At 49.3% G+C, this 19,316-nt stretch overlaps 1 protein-coding gene across 1 annotated transcript in view; it reads right to left on the bottom strand.

The window, feature by feature from the left end:
* The window catches only part of MDM4 (MDM4 regulator of p53), a 176,636-nt gene that overhangs the window by 65,264 nt on the left and 92,056 nt on the right, over window positions 1–19,316 (bottom strand). The window contains exon 9 of the mRNA XM_069242124.1: window positions 16,645–16,808. Within this exon, the coding sequence (XP_069098225.1) occupies window positions 16,645–16,808 (164 nt within the window). The remainder of the gene's footprint in view (window positions 1–16,644; window positions 16,809–19,316) is intronic.

The following is a 19,316-nucleotide window of genomic DNA, read 5'->3' as shown; positions in this document are numbered from 1 at the left end:
AAAGACCTGTGGAGAGAGGGATCCACGTCCAAGAGTCACAGTGGAGTCGAGGAGGAGTAGGCGGTACTACCAACCCACCTGTGGATGCAGGAGTTGGTTGAGGGTGATGAAGAACATGTCAGCACTGCAGCCCTGGAACCGATGAGTCCCTGATGGATGCAGAAGATGTCCCACTCTGGAAGGAAGATTGCAGACGGCTGTTGGTGTAGGATTTCCACCAACAAGCCTTGGCAAAGGCAAACTCATGGTTAGTGGAAAAGAGGTGCTGTCGGGGACCAGGAGGACTCAACCCAGGAGGGGGAGTCACAAGGGACCCTCAGCATCACAGAGAGTCCGCAGGAACAGCACCTACCGGAGTCCTACAAAATGGCGACACAGGAGTTGCAGAAGAGGCCCACCCAGCAATACATAAGAGGATCCCACGTCGAAGGAGAACCACGCAAAAGGCTGTGCTTTGCAGGATGGAGTGCTGGGGGCTGGAGCTACACGTAGCCTGAAGATCCCTTGGAGGAGATGCAAACAAGCCTTGGCAGCTGCAAGAGACATGGTACACGGGGATACCGTCCTGCCTGGGAAGGCAAAGGCTTACCTCCACCAAAGTTGGAAAGCTGGCAGAGAGGACCAGGAGGACTACTCCGGACCACCACCTGTGATGCAGGATCCATGCAGCTCAGCAGGAGAAAGGATCTACGCAGCCAGTCGTCGCTTGTCGTCAGTGCCTGCAGTTGCAGGGGAGTGACTCCTTCACTCCAAGGGAGATTCCTTCTTCTTCTTGTGCAAGCTCAGGAGTTGCGGTCTTCTGAGGATGCACAGGGAGGAAACTGTTGCAAAGCTGGCAGGAGCCCTGGAAACAACATTGTTGAAGAGTCTTTTCTTCTTGGAAGCAGCTTGTCAGATCCTGGAGGTTCCAGAGGCCAGAAGTCGAAGTGAAGGTTGCAGATGAGTCCTGCTGGAATCTTGCAAGCCTAATCTGAGGACCCACCCCAGAGGGAGACCCTAAATAGCCCTGAAAGGGGGATTGGTCACCTAACCAGGAAAGCACTTATCAGGAGGGGGGGCTCTAACATCACCTGCCTGGCCACTCAGGTACTCCCAGAGTTCCCCGCTGTTGGACTTTTGCTTATGCAGGGACATCCCCAGTCTTTTTGCCTCCTGCCTCCTATTTTTTTCTGACCTGTCGCTGTTGGCTTTTGAACTGAGCACTTTCCCACTGCTAACCAGTGCTAAAGTGCATATGCTCTCTGTGTGAAATTGTATGTGATTGGTTTATCCATGATTGGCATATTTGATTTACTAGTAAGTCCCTAGTAAGGTGCACTAGAGGTGCCAGGGCCTGTAAATAAAATGCTACTAGTGGGCCTGCAGCACTGGTTGTGCCACCCACATAAGTAGCTCTGTAATCATATCTCAGACCTGCCACTGCAGTGTCTGTGGGTGTATTTTTACACTGTAAATTCGACTTGGCAAGTGTACCTACTTGCCAGGCCTAAACCTTCCCTTTTCTTACATGTAAGGCACCCCTAAGGTAGGCCCTAGATAGCCCCAAGGGCAGGGTGCAGTGTATGCATAAGGTAGGACATATAGTAATGTGGCTTATATGTCCTAACAGTGAAATACTGACAACTTTGTTTTTCACCGTTGCAAGGCCTGTCTCTCTCATAGGATAATATGGGGGCTACATTTAAATATGATTAAAGTGTAGATTCCCCTAGAGAGTAGATGGACATGTGGAGTTTGGGGTCCCTGAACTCACAATTTAAAAATACATCTTTTAGTAATGTTGATTTTAAGATTGTGCTTTTCGAAAATGCCACTTTTAGAAAGTGAGCATTTTCTTGCTTAAACCATTCTGTGACTCTGCCTTGTTTGTGGATTCCCTGTCTGGGTCGGTTTGACAGTTGGGTTGTTTTTCACCTCGCACTAGACAGTGACACAAAGGGAGCTGGGGTGTAACCTGCATTTCCTGATTAGCCATCTCTGCTAGGAGGGAGGGGTGGAGTGGTCACTCTCATCTGAAAGGACTGTGCCTGCCTCTGACAATGCCGGCTCCAACCCCCTGCTGTGTGTCTGATGCCTCGCCTGGGCAAGGCAGGATTTCACAAGTAGGTGTGAGTCCCCTTTGAAGAAAGGTGACTTCAAAGATTAAAATGGGTATAAGAAGGGCACCCAAATCTACAGACTGGAGAAACACTTCTGGAACCAAGAGGAACCTCTGCCTGGAGAAGAGCTGAATAGCTGGGGAAGAAGAGCTGCCCTGCCTGTGACTGTGCTTTGTGGAGCTATCCTGCAGTTGCTGCTTCTGCCAGAGTAAGGGGGCAAAGACTGGACTTTGTGTGCCTTCCATCTTGTGAAGAAATCTCCAAGGGCTTGATCTAGAGCTTGCCTCCTGTTGTTTGAAGTCTCAGGGACAGCAAAGACTTCTCTCTGCCAGCACCTGGAGTCTCTGGAGAGACTCCTACTCTGCCCTGTGGTGCCCATCCAGTTCCTGGGACCCTGAAAGGAGAAGCTGGCAGCCTAAAGACAAGAAAATCCACGCACAGAGCGCCGTGCGGGGAAAAGATTGACGGAAATCCGATCTGCGGCTGAAAAAACGACGCGCCGCCGGCTCCGCAGCTGAGAAACGACGCTCGCAGGAAACGCGACCGAAAAATCGACGCACGGAGCAGGAGAAACGACGCGCAGCATCGCTGACGGAGGCTGGGAGATCGCAACCTGCGCGGCGGGATTTTCAAATCATCGTGCGGCTGGATTTTTGACTCCAGTACCGCCGTGCGGAGTTATTTTTTACGCACACCCGCCCGTGAGGGGTTATTTTTGACGCACACCAGGTACATTTTCACTCTAGCAGCGCTAGTGTGTTTTTAAAACTATTTAAAGACTCTTTTTGATTTTTAATTAATAACTTGACTTGTGTATGGTGGATTTTTGTCGTTTTGGTCTTGTTTTGTTTAGATAAATATTTCCTATTTTTCTAAACTGGTGTTGTGTCATTTTGTAGTGTTTTCATTAAGTTACTGTGTGTGTTGGTACAAATACTTTACACCTAGCACTCTGAAGTTAAGCCTACTGCTCTGCCAAGCTACCAAGGGGGTAAGCAGGGGTTAGCTGAGGGTGATTCTCTTTTACCCTGACTAGAGTGAGGGTCCTTGCTTGAACAGGAGGTAACCTGACTGTCAACCAAAGACCCCATTTCTAACATTGGTGATCAGCGGTTGGGATTTGTACTTGTATTTGTACTTGACATACAGTGATTAAGTGTACACTACTGTTTGAGTTCAGACCACTACGTGACCACATACTACTTGTTTGGTGATCTTTTGCTTTTTCTCTTAAGGACTCCTTTTTGTTTTACTTCCATGATTTTGCTGATCCCTTGACTGATTCTTTTTACTTCATTGGGAACTTATTTTCTGCCTTTGGAACTTTGCACTTGTGACCATCATGTCTCAATCTGGAGATGCAACAGCTGGAGCTGTGTTTGAAATGGAGAAACTGAAGGAGTACTCAGTTGCTCAATTGAAACAGTTCCTTAAAGATCTTGACTGTCCCACTGAGAGCTCCAACAGGGAGGGGGAGCTGCAAAAGGCACAGAGGGCCTGGGTGACAATCAAGAAGGCTGGAGGGCACACAGAGGAGGAGAATGTGGGTGGGGAAGTGCAGAGGATACACAGTGGTGTAGTGGAGGTACCTGTTACGCCTGGGGGGGGGGGAGGGTTCCCAGGAGGGGTAGCATGGTGTCATCCAAGGGTCTGACTCCTGAAGAGTTACAGGACAGACAGGCAGAGAGGGCTCGCCGGTTCAAGGAGTTGAGGATGCAAAGGGAGAAGGAGTTGGAAGAAAGGAGGAGGGACTTAGAGATCAAAAAGAGGATTTGGGCTTATGAGCTCAAAATAAAGGAGCTGGAGGTCATGAGGGCTGAATCCAGCTGGAATGGTGGCAGCAACAATTTTGTATCTAGTGCTGCTGAAGAAGTGCATATGCCCAGAGATGTGGTGCCCTAATTGAAGGAGGGAGTTAACACACACCAGGAGGTTCAGGGGTATGAGGTAGCTCCAGTGATGCACAGGGTCCCTGAGGTGGATTGGGGAACTGGCATGGGGAGTCATATTCCTACTGGTGGGAGGGACACTCTACTGACTCTAGGTGAGAGTGACAGGGAGAGGGGTTCCCCCCAGGTAGAAGTCCTGGTTATGGAGTGTGAAGACATCCCAGAAGAGTGTGGGTTGAGTGTCAGGGACAGTCAGGTACTGTCTCACCAGTCTCAGGAGGGTGATGTGGGGTGCTTTTCCAAAGCAGAGTCACTGGATGGTTGGGTGAAGGGTACTTTGGTTAATTCATGTAAGGGGCTGAGTGATGTAATTGCTGTAGAGCATATGTCTAGTCCTTATTTTCCAGAGCTACGCCAACACCAGGTGGAGTGTGAGTTCTCTGACCCCAGGGAGCTTACAATGGAGGCAGACCTCTTGGTGAGTACCAGAGAGTCTGAAGAGGCATTTGGGGGGGCTCCTGAGAGGAGTGGTCTAGGTATTTCCCAACCAGGTGAGGTAGGGAAGGATTGTAGTGTCCCAGGTAGGTCCCAGTGTAGTGGGATGGGTGAGGGACCCCATGTCCAGTCTCTGAGGAGAGGGAATGGGGATGGGCTGAGGTCCAAGGTGCCCGAGATCCGGTCCCAGGTCCTGGAGGGTTCCATGAGGGAACCCCAGGAGGGGAGCCTAGACTGTACCATAGGGCCATCTGTTGAGGGAGATCCCACAGTGTCAGGAGAACTTGGGGGGGGCGGCTGTAGCCAGCGTCCCACCAGTTCTGGTGTCTGGCAGTACCACTCCTAGCGAGGGGGTGCAGAAGTCCAGACAGAGGGTTGAGAGGGGGTTGTGGACCCCAGTGGAGAACCTGGAGGGTCAGTGGTCAGCTCTGAGAGCAGAGCCCCCCAGGAATGACCTTGGTGAGACCATTTCTGGGTTGGGGGGAATTCAGACTCTGTCAGATGGGCAGAGGTCAGGAGACCTGCGCCAGCCAGACTCTTGTGTGGCCCTTGGGGACAGGGTGTCCCTTGAGGGGGGTAAGTGTGCCCCCCTGGAAGTCCTGGTGTGCCAGGCAGTGGTTCAACTGCAGGGTGGTGACTCTGGGTTGAATGATCAGGTTCAGGGGGTAAACTCTGACCTGATGGGGGGTAAGTGTGCTCCCAAGGAAGTCCTGGTGCGCCAGGCAGTGGTTCAACCGCAGGGTGGTGACCCTGGGTTGGATGACCAGGTTCAGAGGGTAAACTCTGACCTGGTGGGGGGTAGGTATGCCCCCCAGGAAGTCCTGGGTTGCCAGGCAGTGGTCCAGTCTGTGGGTACAGACCCTGGACTGGAGGATCAGGTGCAGGGGGTAAACCCTGACCTGAAGGGGTGGGCGGTTTGCCCAATCACCCCCCCTGGTGTGATTTCAAGGGGTACTCTCCCTGAGGGGTGGGTGCAGAACCCTGAAAGTAGGGGAGGGGGAGACAAAGACTCACCCCTGACCCCAGAGCAATCTAAGGGTACAGACCCTGGATTGGAAGGCCAGGTTCAGGGTGTCCACCCTGACCTGGAGGAAGGGGCTACTGCTAACAGTGCCCCTACCATGTTGTCTTCTGGGGGGGCCACTCCTAGTTGGGTGGTTCAGGACCCCAGAAGAGAGGGCAGGGGGAGGGAAGCCTCACCCCTGGCCCTGGTCCAACCTGAAGGTACAGACCCCAGGTTGGCGGACCAGTTGCAGGTTAACAGCCCTGCACTGGTGGAAGAATTGTGCAGGACTGCTTCTACAAGCACCCTGACAGTTTTTGACTCTGGGGGTGCCACTTCTGCAGGGAGGGTACAGAGCCCCAGCGGGGAGGACCAGGGTCAGGTTGTCATCCCTGACCTGGTGGAAGAGAGAGTGGTCAAAGGGTGCCAGGCACCTGGGGCTACAGCCCCCCACTCTCCGCAGTCACAGTGGTTGGAGAGGCCTGAGGTCGGGCTCTCATCCCTGACAGTTGTCCAGGGCCACCGTGGCTTGCTGTCCTGGTGGACAGAGTTGCCCCTGGGTGGGGGACGAGAGTCACACCCCGGGGGTGGAGTGGGCAACACCACTGTGTTGGCCCTGGTGGTACTATCTGCCCATTGCAATACATCTGTGAGCAAAGTAAAGTTAGGCGCTGCACAGATGGTGTCTGCAGATGTGGAGAATGGTTCCCCATGGGTTAGCTTAGTGGGCCCTGAGAGTATGGACAGAGGGATGCAACTGGAGTCAGGAAGGCGTAGAACTGGAACATGCCCCTGCTGTTGTGGGCCTGGGTCCTTGTTCTATCGCCCCAATCAGGGAAGTACATCAAGGTATTGATTGTTCTCCCCTGGCTTTAGGCTGGTAGGGGGTCGTGTTGGACTTTTGCTTATGCAGGGACATCCCCAGTCTTTTTGCCTCCTGCCTCCTATTTATTTCTGACCTGTCGCTGTTGGCTTTTGAACTGAGCACTTTCCCACTGCTAACCAGTGCTAAAGTGCATATGCTCTCTGTGTGAAATTGTATGTGATTGGTTTATCCATGATTGGCATATTTGATTTACTAGTAAGTCCCTAGTAAGGTGCACTAGAGGTGCCAGGGCCTGTAAATCAAATGCTACTAGTGGGCCAGCAGCACTGGTTGTGCCACCCACATAAGTAGCTCTGTAATCATATCTCAGACCTGCCACTGCAGTGTCTGTGGGTGTATTTTTACACTGTAAATTCGACTTGGCAAGTGTACCCACTTGCCAGGCCTAAACCTTCCCTTTTCTTACATGTAAGGCACCCCTAAGGTAGGCCCTAGATAGCCCCAAGGGCAGGGTGCAGTGTATGGATAAGGTAGGACATATAGTAATGTGGCTTATATGTCCTAACAGTGAAATACTGCCAACTTCGTTTTTCACCGTTGCAAGGCCTGTCTCTCTCATAGGATAATATGGAGGCTACATTTAAATATGATTAAAGTGTAGATTCCCCTAGAGAGTAGATGGGCATGTGGAGTTTGGGGTCCCTGAACTCACAATTTAAAAATACATCTTTTAGTAATGTTGATTTTAAGATTGTGCGTTTGAAAATGCCACTTTTAGAAAGTGAGCATTTTCTTGCTTAAACCATTCTGTTACTCTGCCTTGTTTGTGGATTCCCTGTCTGGGTCGGTTTGACAGTTGGGTTGTTTTTCACCTCGCACTAGACAGTGACACAAAGGGAGCTGGGGTGTAACCTGCATTTCCTGATTAGCCATCTCTGCTAGGAGGGAGGGGTGGAGTGGTCACTCTCATCTGAAAGGACTGTGCCTGCCTCTGACAATGTCGGCTCCAACCCCCTGCTGTGTGTCTGATGCCTTGCCTGGGCAAGGCAGGATTTCACAAGTAGGTGTGAGTCCCCTTTGAAGAAAGGTGACTTCAAAGATTAAAATGGGTATAAGAAGGGCACCCAAATCTACAGACTGGAGAAACACTTCTGGAACCAAGAGGAACCTCTGCCTGGAGAAGAGCTGAATAGCTGAGGAAGAAGAGCTGCCCTGCCTGTGACTGTGCTTTGTGGAGCTATCCTGCAGTTGCTGCTTCTGCCAGAGTAAGAGGGCAAAAACTGGACTTTGTGTGCCTTCCATCTTGTGAAGAAATCTCCAAGGGCTTGATCTAGAGCTTGCCTCCTGTTGTTTGAAGTCTCAGGGACAGCAAAGACTTCTCTCTGCCAGCACCTGGAGTCTCTGGAGAGACTCCTACTCTGCCCTGTGGTGCCCATCCAGTTCCTGGGACCCTGAAAGGAGAAGCTGGCAGCCTAAAGACAAGAAAATCCACGCACAGAGCGCCGTGCGGGGAAAAGATTGACGCAAATCCGATTTGCGGCTGAAAAAACGACGCGCCGCCGGCTCCGCAGCTGAGAAACGACGCTCGCAGGAAACGCAACCGAAAAATCGACGCACGGAGCAGGAGAAACGACGCGCAGCATCGCTGACGGAGGCTGGGAGATCGCAGCCTGCGCGGCAGGATTTTCAAATCATCGTGCGGCTGGATTTTTGACTCAAGTACCGCCGTGCGGAGTTATTTTTGACGCACACCCGCCCGTGCGGGGTTATTTTTGACGCACACCAGGTACATTTTCACTCTAGCAGCGCTAGTGTGTTTTTAAAACTACTTAAAGACTCTTTTTGATTTTTAATTAATAACTTGACTTGTGTATGGTGGATTTTTGTCGTTTTGGTCTTGTTTTGTTTAGATAAATATTTCCTATTTTTCTAAACTGGTGTTGAGTCATTTTAAGTTACTGTGTGTGTTGGTACAAATACTTTACACCTAGCACTCTGAAGTTAAGCCTACTGCTCTGCCAAGCTACCAAGGGTGTAAGCAGGGGTTAGCTGAGGGTGATTCTCTTTTACCCTGACTAGAGTGAGGGTCCTTGCTTGAACAGGAGGTAACCTGACTGTCAACCAAAGACCCCATTTCTAACACCCGCCAACCTAGAAACAAGATGGCAGAACCCAGGGACCCTCTCGAGGAGCTCTGGGCACCACCCTGATGGACAGGGGAGGGGTCCAGTTTCAAGCCAGAGCAGGGACTGCGGGTCCCTGAACCAGTGTGGACTCGACTAGTTTATGCATGGTGGGCACCAAGTGTGCCCTTCAAATCAAACCAGTGGCTTGGGGAGGCTACCCCTCCCAAGCCAGTCACACCTATTTCCAAAGGGAGAGGATGTTAGCTCCCTCTCCCAAAGGAAATCCTTTGTTCTGCCTTCTTGGACTTGATCAGATCAAGTAGCAGGAGGACAGAAACCTGTCTGAGGGGTGGCAGCAGCTGGGAAGGTTGGAAAACCCTGTAAGACTGGTGGTAGCAATGCTGGGGGTCCTTTAAGGAGCCCCCAGAGTGCATGGACTCATACTTCCAGTACTTGCAACAGTATTGGGGTATGATTCTGACATGTTTGATACCAAGCATGCCCAGGTTTGGAGTTACCATTATGTAGCTGGTCATAGGTAGTGGCCAATGTCCAGTACACTCGTAAAATGGCATCCCCGCACTCACAAAGTCCAGGAAAATGGATCTGGAGTTTGTGTGGACACCTCTGCTAGTGCGGTGGTGCCATCACTCACAGGTACCTGCTCCCTGCCCTCTGGGCTGAGAGGGCATACCACAGGGGGGACTTTAAGGGACATGGTGTAGTGACCGGTAGTGAAAACGGGTGTATGCACCCGTTTCACGCTGGCTGCAATGGCAGGCGTGCAGAATCCTTTGCATGGGCTCCCTATGGGTGGCAGAATAACTGCTGCAATCCGCTGGAACCCCAATGCCCAGGGTACCTAGGTACCATATATTAGGGACTTACATGGGGTGGAACAGTATGCCAATTGTGGGAAGAAAAGGTAAGTAGCAACCAAATTTAGAGGAGAGCGCATAATCACTGGGGTCCTGGTTAGCAGGATCCCAGTGAACACAGTCAAACACATTGACAACAGGCAGAAAATGGGGGTAACCATGTCAAGAAAGATGGCACTTCCCTACAACAGCAGACAGACCATTGACCTGTACAGGATTTTTGCAATTGCACATCACATTCAAGCGACCACCATTAATAAATCCTTCAAAAGCAGTTTTCTGATGGATACAACTACCTGTGGATTCCTCACCTAAAGAATTTTCCCCATGCGCCAGCACCCGACGGAACTTTTTTCTTCTAGCTCTGCACATCGACGTCACAATTGCCAGACTCCCATGCGACGCCGTATGACGTCATCCAGACAATAAGAGGTCCTCGTCAACGTGCAGACGTCAGTTCCCTTTTTTCCGTGCCTTCGAGTAACGTTTTCTTCTTCGAGGCTATCAGGGAGCTACTCAGCCACGAAAATGTCGAAAAGCCGAATGTCGGTGACAGACCCACACGAAAATTGTTTGTGGTGTCTGAGCCCTGACATTGAAGTCGAGGTGTGCGGTTCATGCCAGCGCATGAATCCGAAAGCACTCAAGGAGCGGGAGGCCAAGTTATTCTTGGCGAAATCGAAGAAGAATAAAAAAACATTACCATTGTAGGTCTTATTCTAAATCTTCGAAATCTCACAGGCGTCATCGAGACTCCCGGTGCCGGCATGGATCACGATGTCGTTCGAGTAAGGTCGCTATCAGCTCGACGCTGAAAGACATGGGAGGTTAGTCTGACGGTAACACCTCCGCCTTGGACGACTTCTACTTCTCTGATGTCTCCGCTGTCTGTCTTGGAGGTTGATCCTCGTCAGGATCCGGCGGTTTCACTGGCGCAGACAGTGATGCCTGAACAGACGCCGGCGTCGCCTCAGGCGCCGACTCCGCAGGGATATCCGGCGTTCCCGGCGCCAGGCACAGACCCTGCTGCATTTCTCAATGCGATGTTTAACATCTTCGCCACCATGGCTCCGGGAGGTGGCCAGTCTGGACCTTCAGGTCCTTTGGCGTATGATATGGGTGTTCCGGCTCCATACAGGTCGACGCCCTTCATGCCTTCCCTTCCTACGGGAGGTGCTGGTTCGGCACCGATGAGTTTGCCACAACCTCCATTGACGTTTAAGAAGCCCATGGCGCCGATGGATCCGCGTTGGATGAGGTCTTCGGCATCGGCAGACGCCTTATCGACGATGAGGATAGAGGCCAGGCTCTGCTCCAGGAGATTGGCTCTGAGGCTGCTTGAGGAGCAGGAATATGAGAAACAGCTATTGGAAGAGGGTGAGATTGTAGAGCCCCTGGGAGACCTGCAGAGCTTAGACACTGCCAGTGGGTTGGACACTTCCCCGGAGTGGGACTTAGCATACCCAGGGGAGTACATCGAAGAGGCTGATTCTTTCCATTCAATGGTGAGGAAGGCGGCAGATTTTTTTGACCTTCCTCTTCCAGCTGCTGACATAAAGACTAACATTTTTGCAGAAGTGTTGCACCCTTCTTCAGCAGGGGCCGAGCCACTTCTTCCATTTAATGAGGCACTCGTAGACCCGATAATGGAGGTGTGGAAGAAGCCGGTGACTTCAACAGTAGTAAATAGGTCTGTTGAAAGGAGGTATCGGGTGGCTCCTGGAGATCCAGCTTTCTTGTCAAGACATCCGGCTCCAGAGAGCTTGGTGGTGCAGGCCTCCTGCTCCTCACGCACTGCTCCAGGAACTTTTCCAGGGGTTCCTTCAGACAGGGAATCCAAGAGAATGGACCAATCTGCAAAAAAGGCATTCTCTTCATGCAGCATGGCCCTTAAGTTAACAAATGCTACCTGTATCTTCAGCAGGTACATCTATGCCCTGATGGACGAGGCCAAGAGACACTCTGGATTGCCTCAGGAGGTTCTGAACCTTTTGGATGGACGCTCAGGCAGCTGCGACCCAGGTTATTCAATCTGGACTTGACACATCTGACTTTGTGGCCAGAGCTATGGGCACGTCCATAGCAACAAGACGGCATGCCTGGCTACGATCTTCAGGATTCTCTCCCGATGTGCAGTCAACCCTACTTGATTTACCCTTTGTTGGAGATAAACTTTTTGGGACAAAAGCTGACTCTGCCTTGGAGCGGTTCAAGGAGAGTAGGGCCACGGCAAGATCCTTGGGCTTGCAAGCTCCACCTCTACTCATTTGAGATCATTTAGGAGGTTTAGGGGGTTTGGACGTGGCGCTTACTTTCAGGGGAGATTCCAGTCAGCAACTTACTACTGCTCACCCCTATAGATCATATAGGGGAAGGGGTAGGGTTTGTACCAGAGGAGCCACCCAGCGGCACTCTGCCTCTTCCTCTGGAGGGGTGCAGCAGGGAAAGCAGCCTCAGCCCTCCATCACTCCCTTTGCATGCATCTCCTGTAGGGGGGAGATTGTCTTAGTTTCTCCACATGTGGGTGTCAATAACATCGGACTCCTGGGTCACCGATATTGTGGGGAAAGGTTATACTCTTCCCTTTCGGGAGTTTCCCCATCCCATCCCTCCCCACCCATCCTTCTGTTCGGAAGACCATCTTCATTTATTACAACAGAAAGTTCTAATCCTTTTGTCGAAAGGCGCAGTAGAGTTGGTTCCAAAGCAGGAGAGAGGTCAGGGCTGTTATTCAAGATATTTCCTGATCCCTAAAAAGAATGGTCGGTAGAGGCCAATCCTGGACCTGAGGGTTTTGAATTGGTTCCTCAAGCAGGAAAAGTTCAAAATGCTGACCCTAGCACAGGTTCGTTTGGCGTTGAACGAAGGGGACTGGATTGTGTCTGTCAGCTTGCAGGATGCTTACTTTCATATCCCGATCCTCAAGTCGCACAGGAAGTATCTCCGGTTTGTGGTGGGGTCGCAACACTATCAGTTTGCAGTCCTTCCGTTTGGTCTTACTTCTGCACCTCAAGTCTTCACGAAGGTGATGGCGGTGGTTGCAGCAGAGCTCAGAAGGAGGGTGATAGCAGTATTCCCTTAGCTTGATGATCAAAGCCAAGTCTCCGGAGCTCCTGCGAAGTCACCTGCATTCGACAACCCAGTTGTTGTTCGATCTGGGCTTTTCGGTGAACATGCCCAAATCTCACCTGGGGCAGTACTAGACAACATTGAATCTGGCCTTTCCTCCACCACAGCAGATTTAGGACATTCAGGCGCTGATTCCTATGTTCCAGAATGGAGCGGTCGTTCCAGTCCTCAAGGTCCTTTGTCTGCTCGGTCTGTTAGCTTCTTGCATTCTGTTGGTCACTCATGCACGCTGGCACATGAGGGCTCTTCAGTGGTGCCTCCGCAAGCAGTGGTTTCAACACAAAGGGGATCTCGAGGAATCGATAAGGATCTCCAGAGACGACGCAGCGGATCTTCGATGGTGGGCCGCGGTCGGCAACCTTTCTCAAGGAAAGCCATTCTCGCTGCCACCTCCAGTGGCCACAGTGATAACGGATGCCTCCTCTCTAGGGTGGGGAGCTCATCTGGGGGACCTGGAGGTCAAAGGTCATTGGTCTCCAGGGGAACAGAGGTTTCACATCAATCTGTTGGAATTGCGGGCGATACGTCTGGCTCTCAAGGCCTTCCTCCCTTCCCCTCGCGGTCGGTTCAAGTCCTAACGGACAACACTACTGCGATGTGGTATATAAACAAACCGGGAGGAGTGGGGTCGTACCTTCTCTGCAGAGAAGCTCTGCGACTTTGGTCCTGGGCACAGGACCATCAGATTTGCTTGGTAGCAAACCATTTGGCAAGAGTTTTGAAAGTACGTGCGGACAGTCTCAGTCGGCACATCTCGACCGATCACGAGTGGCGTCTTCATCCAGATCTGGTTCTTTGCATCTTCCGGATGTGGGGGTTTCCTCAGGTGGATCTGTTTGCCACTCGGGAGAACGCGCATTGCCCGTCATTCTGCAGCCTCCAGTATCCGGTGCAAGGAGCTTTGGGGGACGCGTTTCAGATGTCCTGGAACGGTCAGTGGCTTTACGTGTTTCCCCCCATAGCCTTGATTCCTCGGGTCCTGAGGAAGATTCGCCAAGACCGGGCCCAAATCATCTTAATAGCTCCGGATTGGCCAAAAAAGGGTGTGGTATTCAGACCTTCTCCAACTCTCTCTGTGCCCTCCGCTCTGTCTCCCTCACAGGGCAGACCTCCTCTCGCAGTCGCAGGGGCAGGTTCTACACCCCCACCTCCAGAGCCTGCACCTACATGCTTGGAGATTGAACGAGGCAATCTGAGTACTTTTTCTCTCCCACCTGAAGTGGTGGACGTTATATTATCGGCCAGGTGACATTCCACCAAATCTACCTATGCAAGCAGGTGGGCTAAATTTGTGACTTGGTGTGGAGAGAATCAAATTGATCCCTTGCGTGCCCACTTATCTGACATTTCGTTGTTTGCTTATCCTTAGCACAGAGGGGTTGTGCAGTTGCAACTGTTAAGGGTTATCTGTCCGCACTGTCAGCCTTTCTGTGCCTTCCAGACCAACCCTCCTTGTTTATGTCCCCAATAGTTTTGAGGTTCATTAGGGGTCTCACTAACAAGTTTCCGCCCACTCCATTCTTTATGCCGCAGTGGGATTTGAACTTAGTGTTAGATTTTCTGCTGGGTTCACCGTTTGAGCCAATGCATTCATGTCCCTTAAGGTTTTTAGTTTTAAAAACTGTTTTTCTAGTTACATCTGCTAGGAGGGTGAGGCTCTTAGTGTGGAATCCCCATATACTTCCTTTTATAGGGACAAGGTGGTGTTAAGGACCAAGGCGGCTTTCTTACCGAAGGTTGTTACACCCTTTCATTTAGGACAGTCCATCACACTTTCCTCCTTCTATCCTCCACCTCATCCATCAAAGGAGGAAGAGAGGCTACACCTACTAGATCCAAGAAGAGCATTGAGCTTCTTCGTCAACAGGACGAGAGAGTTCAGACAGGACGATCAGCTCTTCGTCAGTTACGTGGGGAAGAGGAAAGGCAAGGCTGTCCACAAGAGAACGCTTTCCAGGTGGGTCTTTCTTTGCATCAAATTGTGTTATTCTTTAGCAAAGAATGAACCTCCTGTTGGGTTGAGATCCCACTCCACCAGAGCTAAGGCCGCCTCCTCTGCCTTAGCGAGAGGTGTTCCTGTGGTTGACATCTGCAAGGCCGCAACTTGGGCATCCCTCCACATGTTTGCTAAACATTATTGTTTGGATTCTGAAGTCCGGAGGGATGGCCATTTTCCACGGTCAGTGCTGCAGGATTTCTTGGTTTGACCATTCAGGCACCCACCACCGAGTGCAGTACTGCTTTGGGACTCTATTCTTTAGGTGAGGAATCCACAGATAGTTGTAGCCATCAGAAGAACAAGTTACTTACCTTCGGTAACGCCTTTTCTGGTGGATACAATAGCTACCTGTGGATTCCTCACGGTCCTCCCCGCTGCCTGGTTGCTTATCAAGCTTTCCTTGGATGAGCATCTGTATGTTGTTGATAAGTATATACTGATGCAATGATTTATATATGTGTATATAAATATATATGTATATATGTAGGTATATGGATTCATATTGTAGAACTGTATACAGTAGGATGTTTATTCGCTATGTTTCCTTTTGGTTGAATTAAATAATGGTATATAGGTTTTGACTGATGTGTTCATGTCAAATATGTAATGTCAATGTTCACCTGTTCGTCTCAAAGGCACGTAAAAAACTGACTTCTGCACGTCGACAAGGACCTCTTATTGCCTGGATGACGTCATACGGCGACGCGTGGGAGTCGGGCAATTGTGACATCATCGCCGACATGCAGAGCTAGTAGAAATAATTTCCATTGGGTGCTGGCGCATGGGGAAAATTCTTTAGGTGAGGAATCCACAGGTAGCAAGTGTATCCACCAGAAAAGGCGTTACAGAAGGTAAGTAACTTGTTCATCTACCAAACAGATGTAACTAAGACATGTCAGTGAAAATCCTCATGCAGAACAGCAATAGTCTGTTATTATTTGAGAAAGAGGTCATGGATTAAAGCATTTGAAGCAATACATATTTCTCTTAAATACTCTAAATATTTTACAATAAAAAAGTGTATTGAAGATATCCACATAGTATACCTCCTCATAATGATTGCATGTAGGAATGGGATCACAATCTCAATTAAACATCTGTAGTTGGAAGGGGTTTAATAACATATGTATTGATTTCTGAGATTAGATTACCTTTTCCCTCAAAGTGATCATTATACACAACGACTCATTAGAGACAATGGCTTCATGATAAGGCTCTTAAGTTTGAGAAAGTCATGCACATCTATTTTAGGTACACCTAACTAGGCAAGACAGTGGTGAACCATCTTCTGACAAATCATTAACCCAGATTAATCTCTATTTTTCAATGCCACCAATTCAAAACCTTTTCAAAATAGTTAATTTTTTTTGGGACCAAGAAACAAAAATCTTGCACTTTCTTACAAAGCTTCGGCTCAAAGTTCAAGGAGGGATGAGATTATGGGATTTTTGCATATCAAACATCATTCCAGATGCCCAAAGGTGCCTAATTGCTAACAATGGACGATTAAACACAAGAAAACAACTTGGCCATGAAAGGGACCCGGTGGGAACTTGTATATGCTTCTGCCATCAAATTCTAGGGAAGAATCTCAAAATATGACATCTAGAAGAATAACTGACCCACGTAATATGTGGCACACACTGGACAATATACTACAAACAGAAATATTTTATTGTATTTTCAGACCTTGTAAACTCAATGTTAGGCTCAGACTCCAAGAGAAAATTTAGACTTGCTTAGATGTGCAGTTAGATCATCAAAACAACACATTTTCCTCAACACCATCAAATTAACAAAACTCCACGAATGTCAAAGTGAACTCAACAATAAGACCATAGTGAAAGCAAAATGCAATCTCTTACTAGGTAAAGACATAGCCAATGATAACATAATAAACATTTTGCTACTTCATAAGTGCTTGCCAGAAAGCGCTCTACAGCGAGTGCTTTGAGGATTTGTCTATGAATCACTAATTAAAACAATGACACACTTTTTTGTGACTTCTTCAGGTAGGTATGCATCTAGAATGTCCATTTGTACCTTGATATTTTCATTAATATACTTTTTTTGGTAATGCTACAAACTTCTGATAAAAGGATATATCTGCAATGAGCTTCTCATGGTAATACAAAATAGGTTTACTCTTGTACCCTTTGACAAATTGATTTACCCCATTATTTCTGAATGCAATACGTACCTGATTTGTGGGTATATCAGTCGACCCATTGCTCAATGGATCATAGCCATTTCTCAAGTTACCGAGAAACCACCAGGGCAGGCCAGCCACATCCCACTCCTCAAACACTAGCTCCATTTTCGGCTGCTTGCTCAAGGGCTGCAAAGGGTCTTCTTCCAGGTAATCTGTAGATTCCAAAACAAATAGTCAGGACGCAGTGTCTTCACCCGAGAAGCATCATGAGGCAGCACTGAGTATGGATAGTTCAATGTTGAGCTGCGAAGGGTGTCAGTGTGGGAAAATGTCCATGCCAATAGGCCTCACACCATCCACAGCAGAATCACATCACACTAAATTCAGGCCAAGTTTAAAGTTCTCCTCAAGCCTTTGCTGCATATTTCTGAAATCTCCCAATGATACTGTAATGCAACATTGCCTCTTATCACAACAACGGACTCAAAATAGCAACAGACAATAAATAACTGTGCTGTCAATTCAGCTTTAAGATTTTACCAGCCACAAATGGCACTGCTCCCACCCCATAACCAACAGATCATGTTCTTAAACAGACCGATAACTCTGCTCTCTATTGGTCTTTAATTGAAATAAAATACAGACCTAAATAAACACATTTAGAACTTGCTCAGTCCCACCTGCGCACTACAACCACATTCCAAATCACTAAAGCATAACTAATACGTGCTACTGGCCCTCCTTTTCTCCTAGAAAACAAGGCCTGAGACATGAAAGTAATTTGTGACTGTTCAGTTGCAACAGATTTGATAAATCGTTCCCTTTTCAATCAAAACTACTGTTTTTGTAGTGGTGCTATCCCATTAACACTACCACAGCAGCATTAACCTGTGTCTCCCTGTATTAAGCTGGCCTGGTGTGTGGTGGACACCTATGGTGTTGGCACCTTATACCAGGTCAAAGCAACCCCTATTAGTCAATGAAGACGGTGACTAGGAAGCCAGGGCTCTCTAAAGGTAGCCGTGGATGACCAGCCAAGACTTATCTAGGAAGAGCACTTGCAATACCACAGCAGTCACACAGTAACTTATCACACCTGAAAGGAACCACACAGTGTAACAGAAATAAAGGTACATTATTACAGTAGCACTGAACTAGATTACTTATAGGCAGTCCCCGGACTGGAGGCAAGTACACACTATATACATATATATATATATATATATATATATATATATATATATATATATATATACACACACACACATATACCCACATATATATATATATATATATATACACACACACACACATATACTGTAATAATTAGAAATTAGCATAGGAAACAAGCATTGGCAACGAAATATAGAAAAATGCTAGGGCCCTAGGGTAGGGCCAAACCATATACTAAAATAGTTAAACGCAAAGCGAAGTCCCCCACCAAAGGATATGGAGTTGTTATAGGGGAGCTTGGAGAACACAGGACCCCCAAGAGATGAGTACTTAGGTGACCCCCAGTGACCAGGAGAGCAGAGTTAAGTACCTGGTCTTCCCAAGAACTAACAAGAATACTTAGAAAAGGAACATGGTGAGAACAGGACCAGACCAGAAGAACCCAAAGGTGGAATCTGGAATAAGTGGACCTGCAAAAGAAGGGAACAGAGTCCAGTCGATGGTGAAGTGTCCAGGCGGGGCAGGATCAACTACCCATCCTCCTGTGGATGAAGGTCTGGGTCGATGGGGAAGTAAGAATATCAGCTGTGGAGCCCAGGAGCTGCAGAGTTGCAAGGCCGAAGAAGACCAGCATGGTCCAGGGGACTCAACCCTTGGAGGAGAGTCCGGGCTGACCCTCAACAGTCGGGAGAGCCAGCAGAGGAATTTGCAGTCCTCACCGGCAGCACGCACAGTAAGTTGCAGTGAGGTTCAATCAGCACATCTGGAGAGGAGACCCATGATCCCTTGGAGCAGGAGTCAACAAGCCTTGGTTGCTGCAAGAGTTGCGGTGCGCACATGGGTACTGTCCTACAAGGACAAGCAAGGGCTCACCGTCTCCCAAAATGGACAGGGGGCAGAGAGGACCAAGGGGACCACTCCGGATCACCATATGTGTTGCAGGGTCCACGCAGTTCTAGAGGAGGGCAGATCCAGGCAGCCGGACGCTGTTGCTGTAGCTGTCTGCAGATGCAGGGACGCGACACCTTCACTCCAAGGGAGATTCCTTCTTGCTTCCTGGTGCAGCTGCTGTCTTGCCGACCCCAGAGGATGCACAGCTGTGGAAATGTTGCAGTTGCTGGAAGGAGCCAGGGAAACAATGTTGCAAGGCAATATCACCTCAGGAAGTGCAGTTTTGTCGTTTCCCCAAAGTGTTTCACTGTGGTTCCGGTGTCCAGGAGCAGAAGAGGTCAATGCAGAGGAGTTCTGGTGGAGTCTTGCACGCCGAATCTGGGGACCCACCCGCAAAGGAGACCCTAAATAGCCCTAAGCGGGGTTAGGTCATTTTGCAAGGTGAACACCTATCAGAGGGGGTCATTGATGTCACCTGCCTGTCCTGGCCACTCAGATGCTCCTTGGGGCCTCTTCACCTCTTGTTTTCAAGATGGCAACATTAAGTGGCCACCTGGAAGAGCTCTGGGCACCATCCCTGGGGTGGTGATTGACAGGGGAGTGGGAGGTCCTCTAAGGAGCCCCCAGAGTACATGGAATTATGGCACCAATACTGG

The sequence above is a fragment of the Pleurodeles waltl genome, chromosome 6, assembly GCF_031143425.1.
Source record: "Pleurodeles waltl isolate 20211129_DDA chromosome 6, aPleWal1.hap1.20221129, whole genome shotgun sequence".
NCBI classification, from domain to species: domain Eukaryota; kingdom Metazoa; phylum Chordata; class Amphibia; order Caudata; family Salamandridae; genus Pleurodeles; species Pleurodeles waltl.
This window is presented reverse-complemented; position numbering and strand designations above follow the sequence as displayed.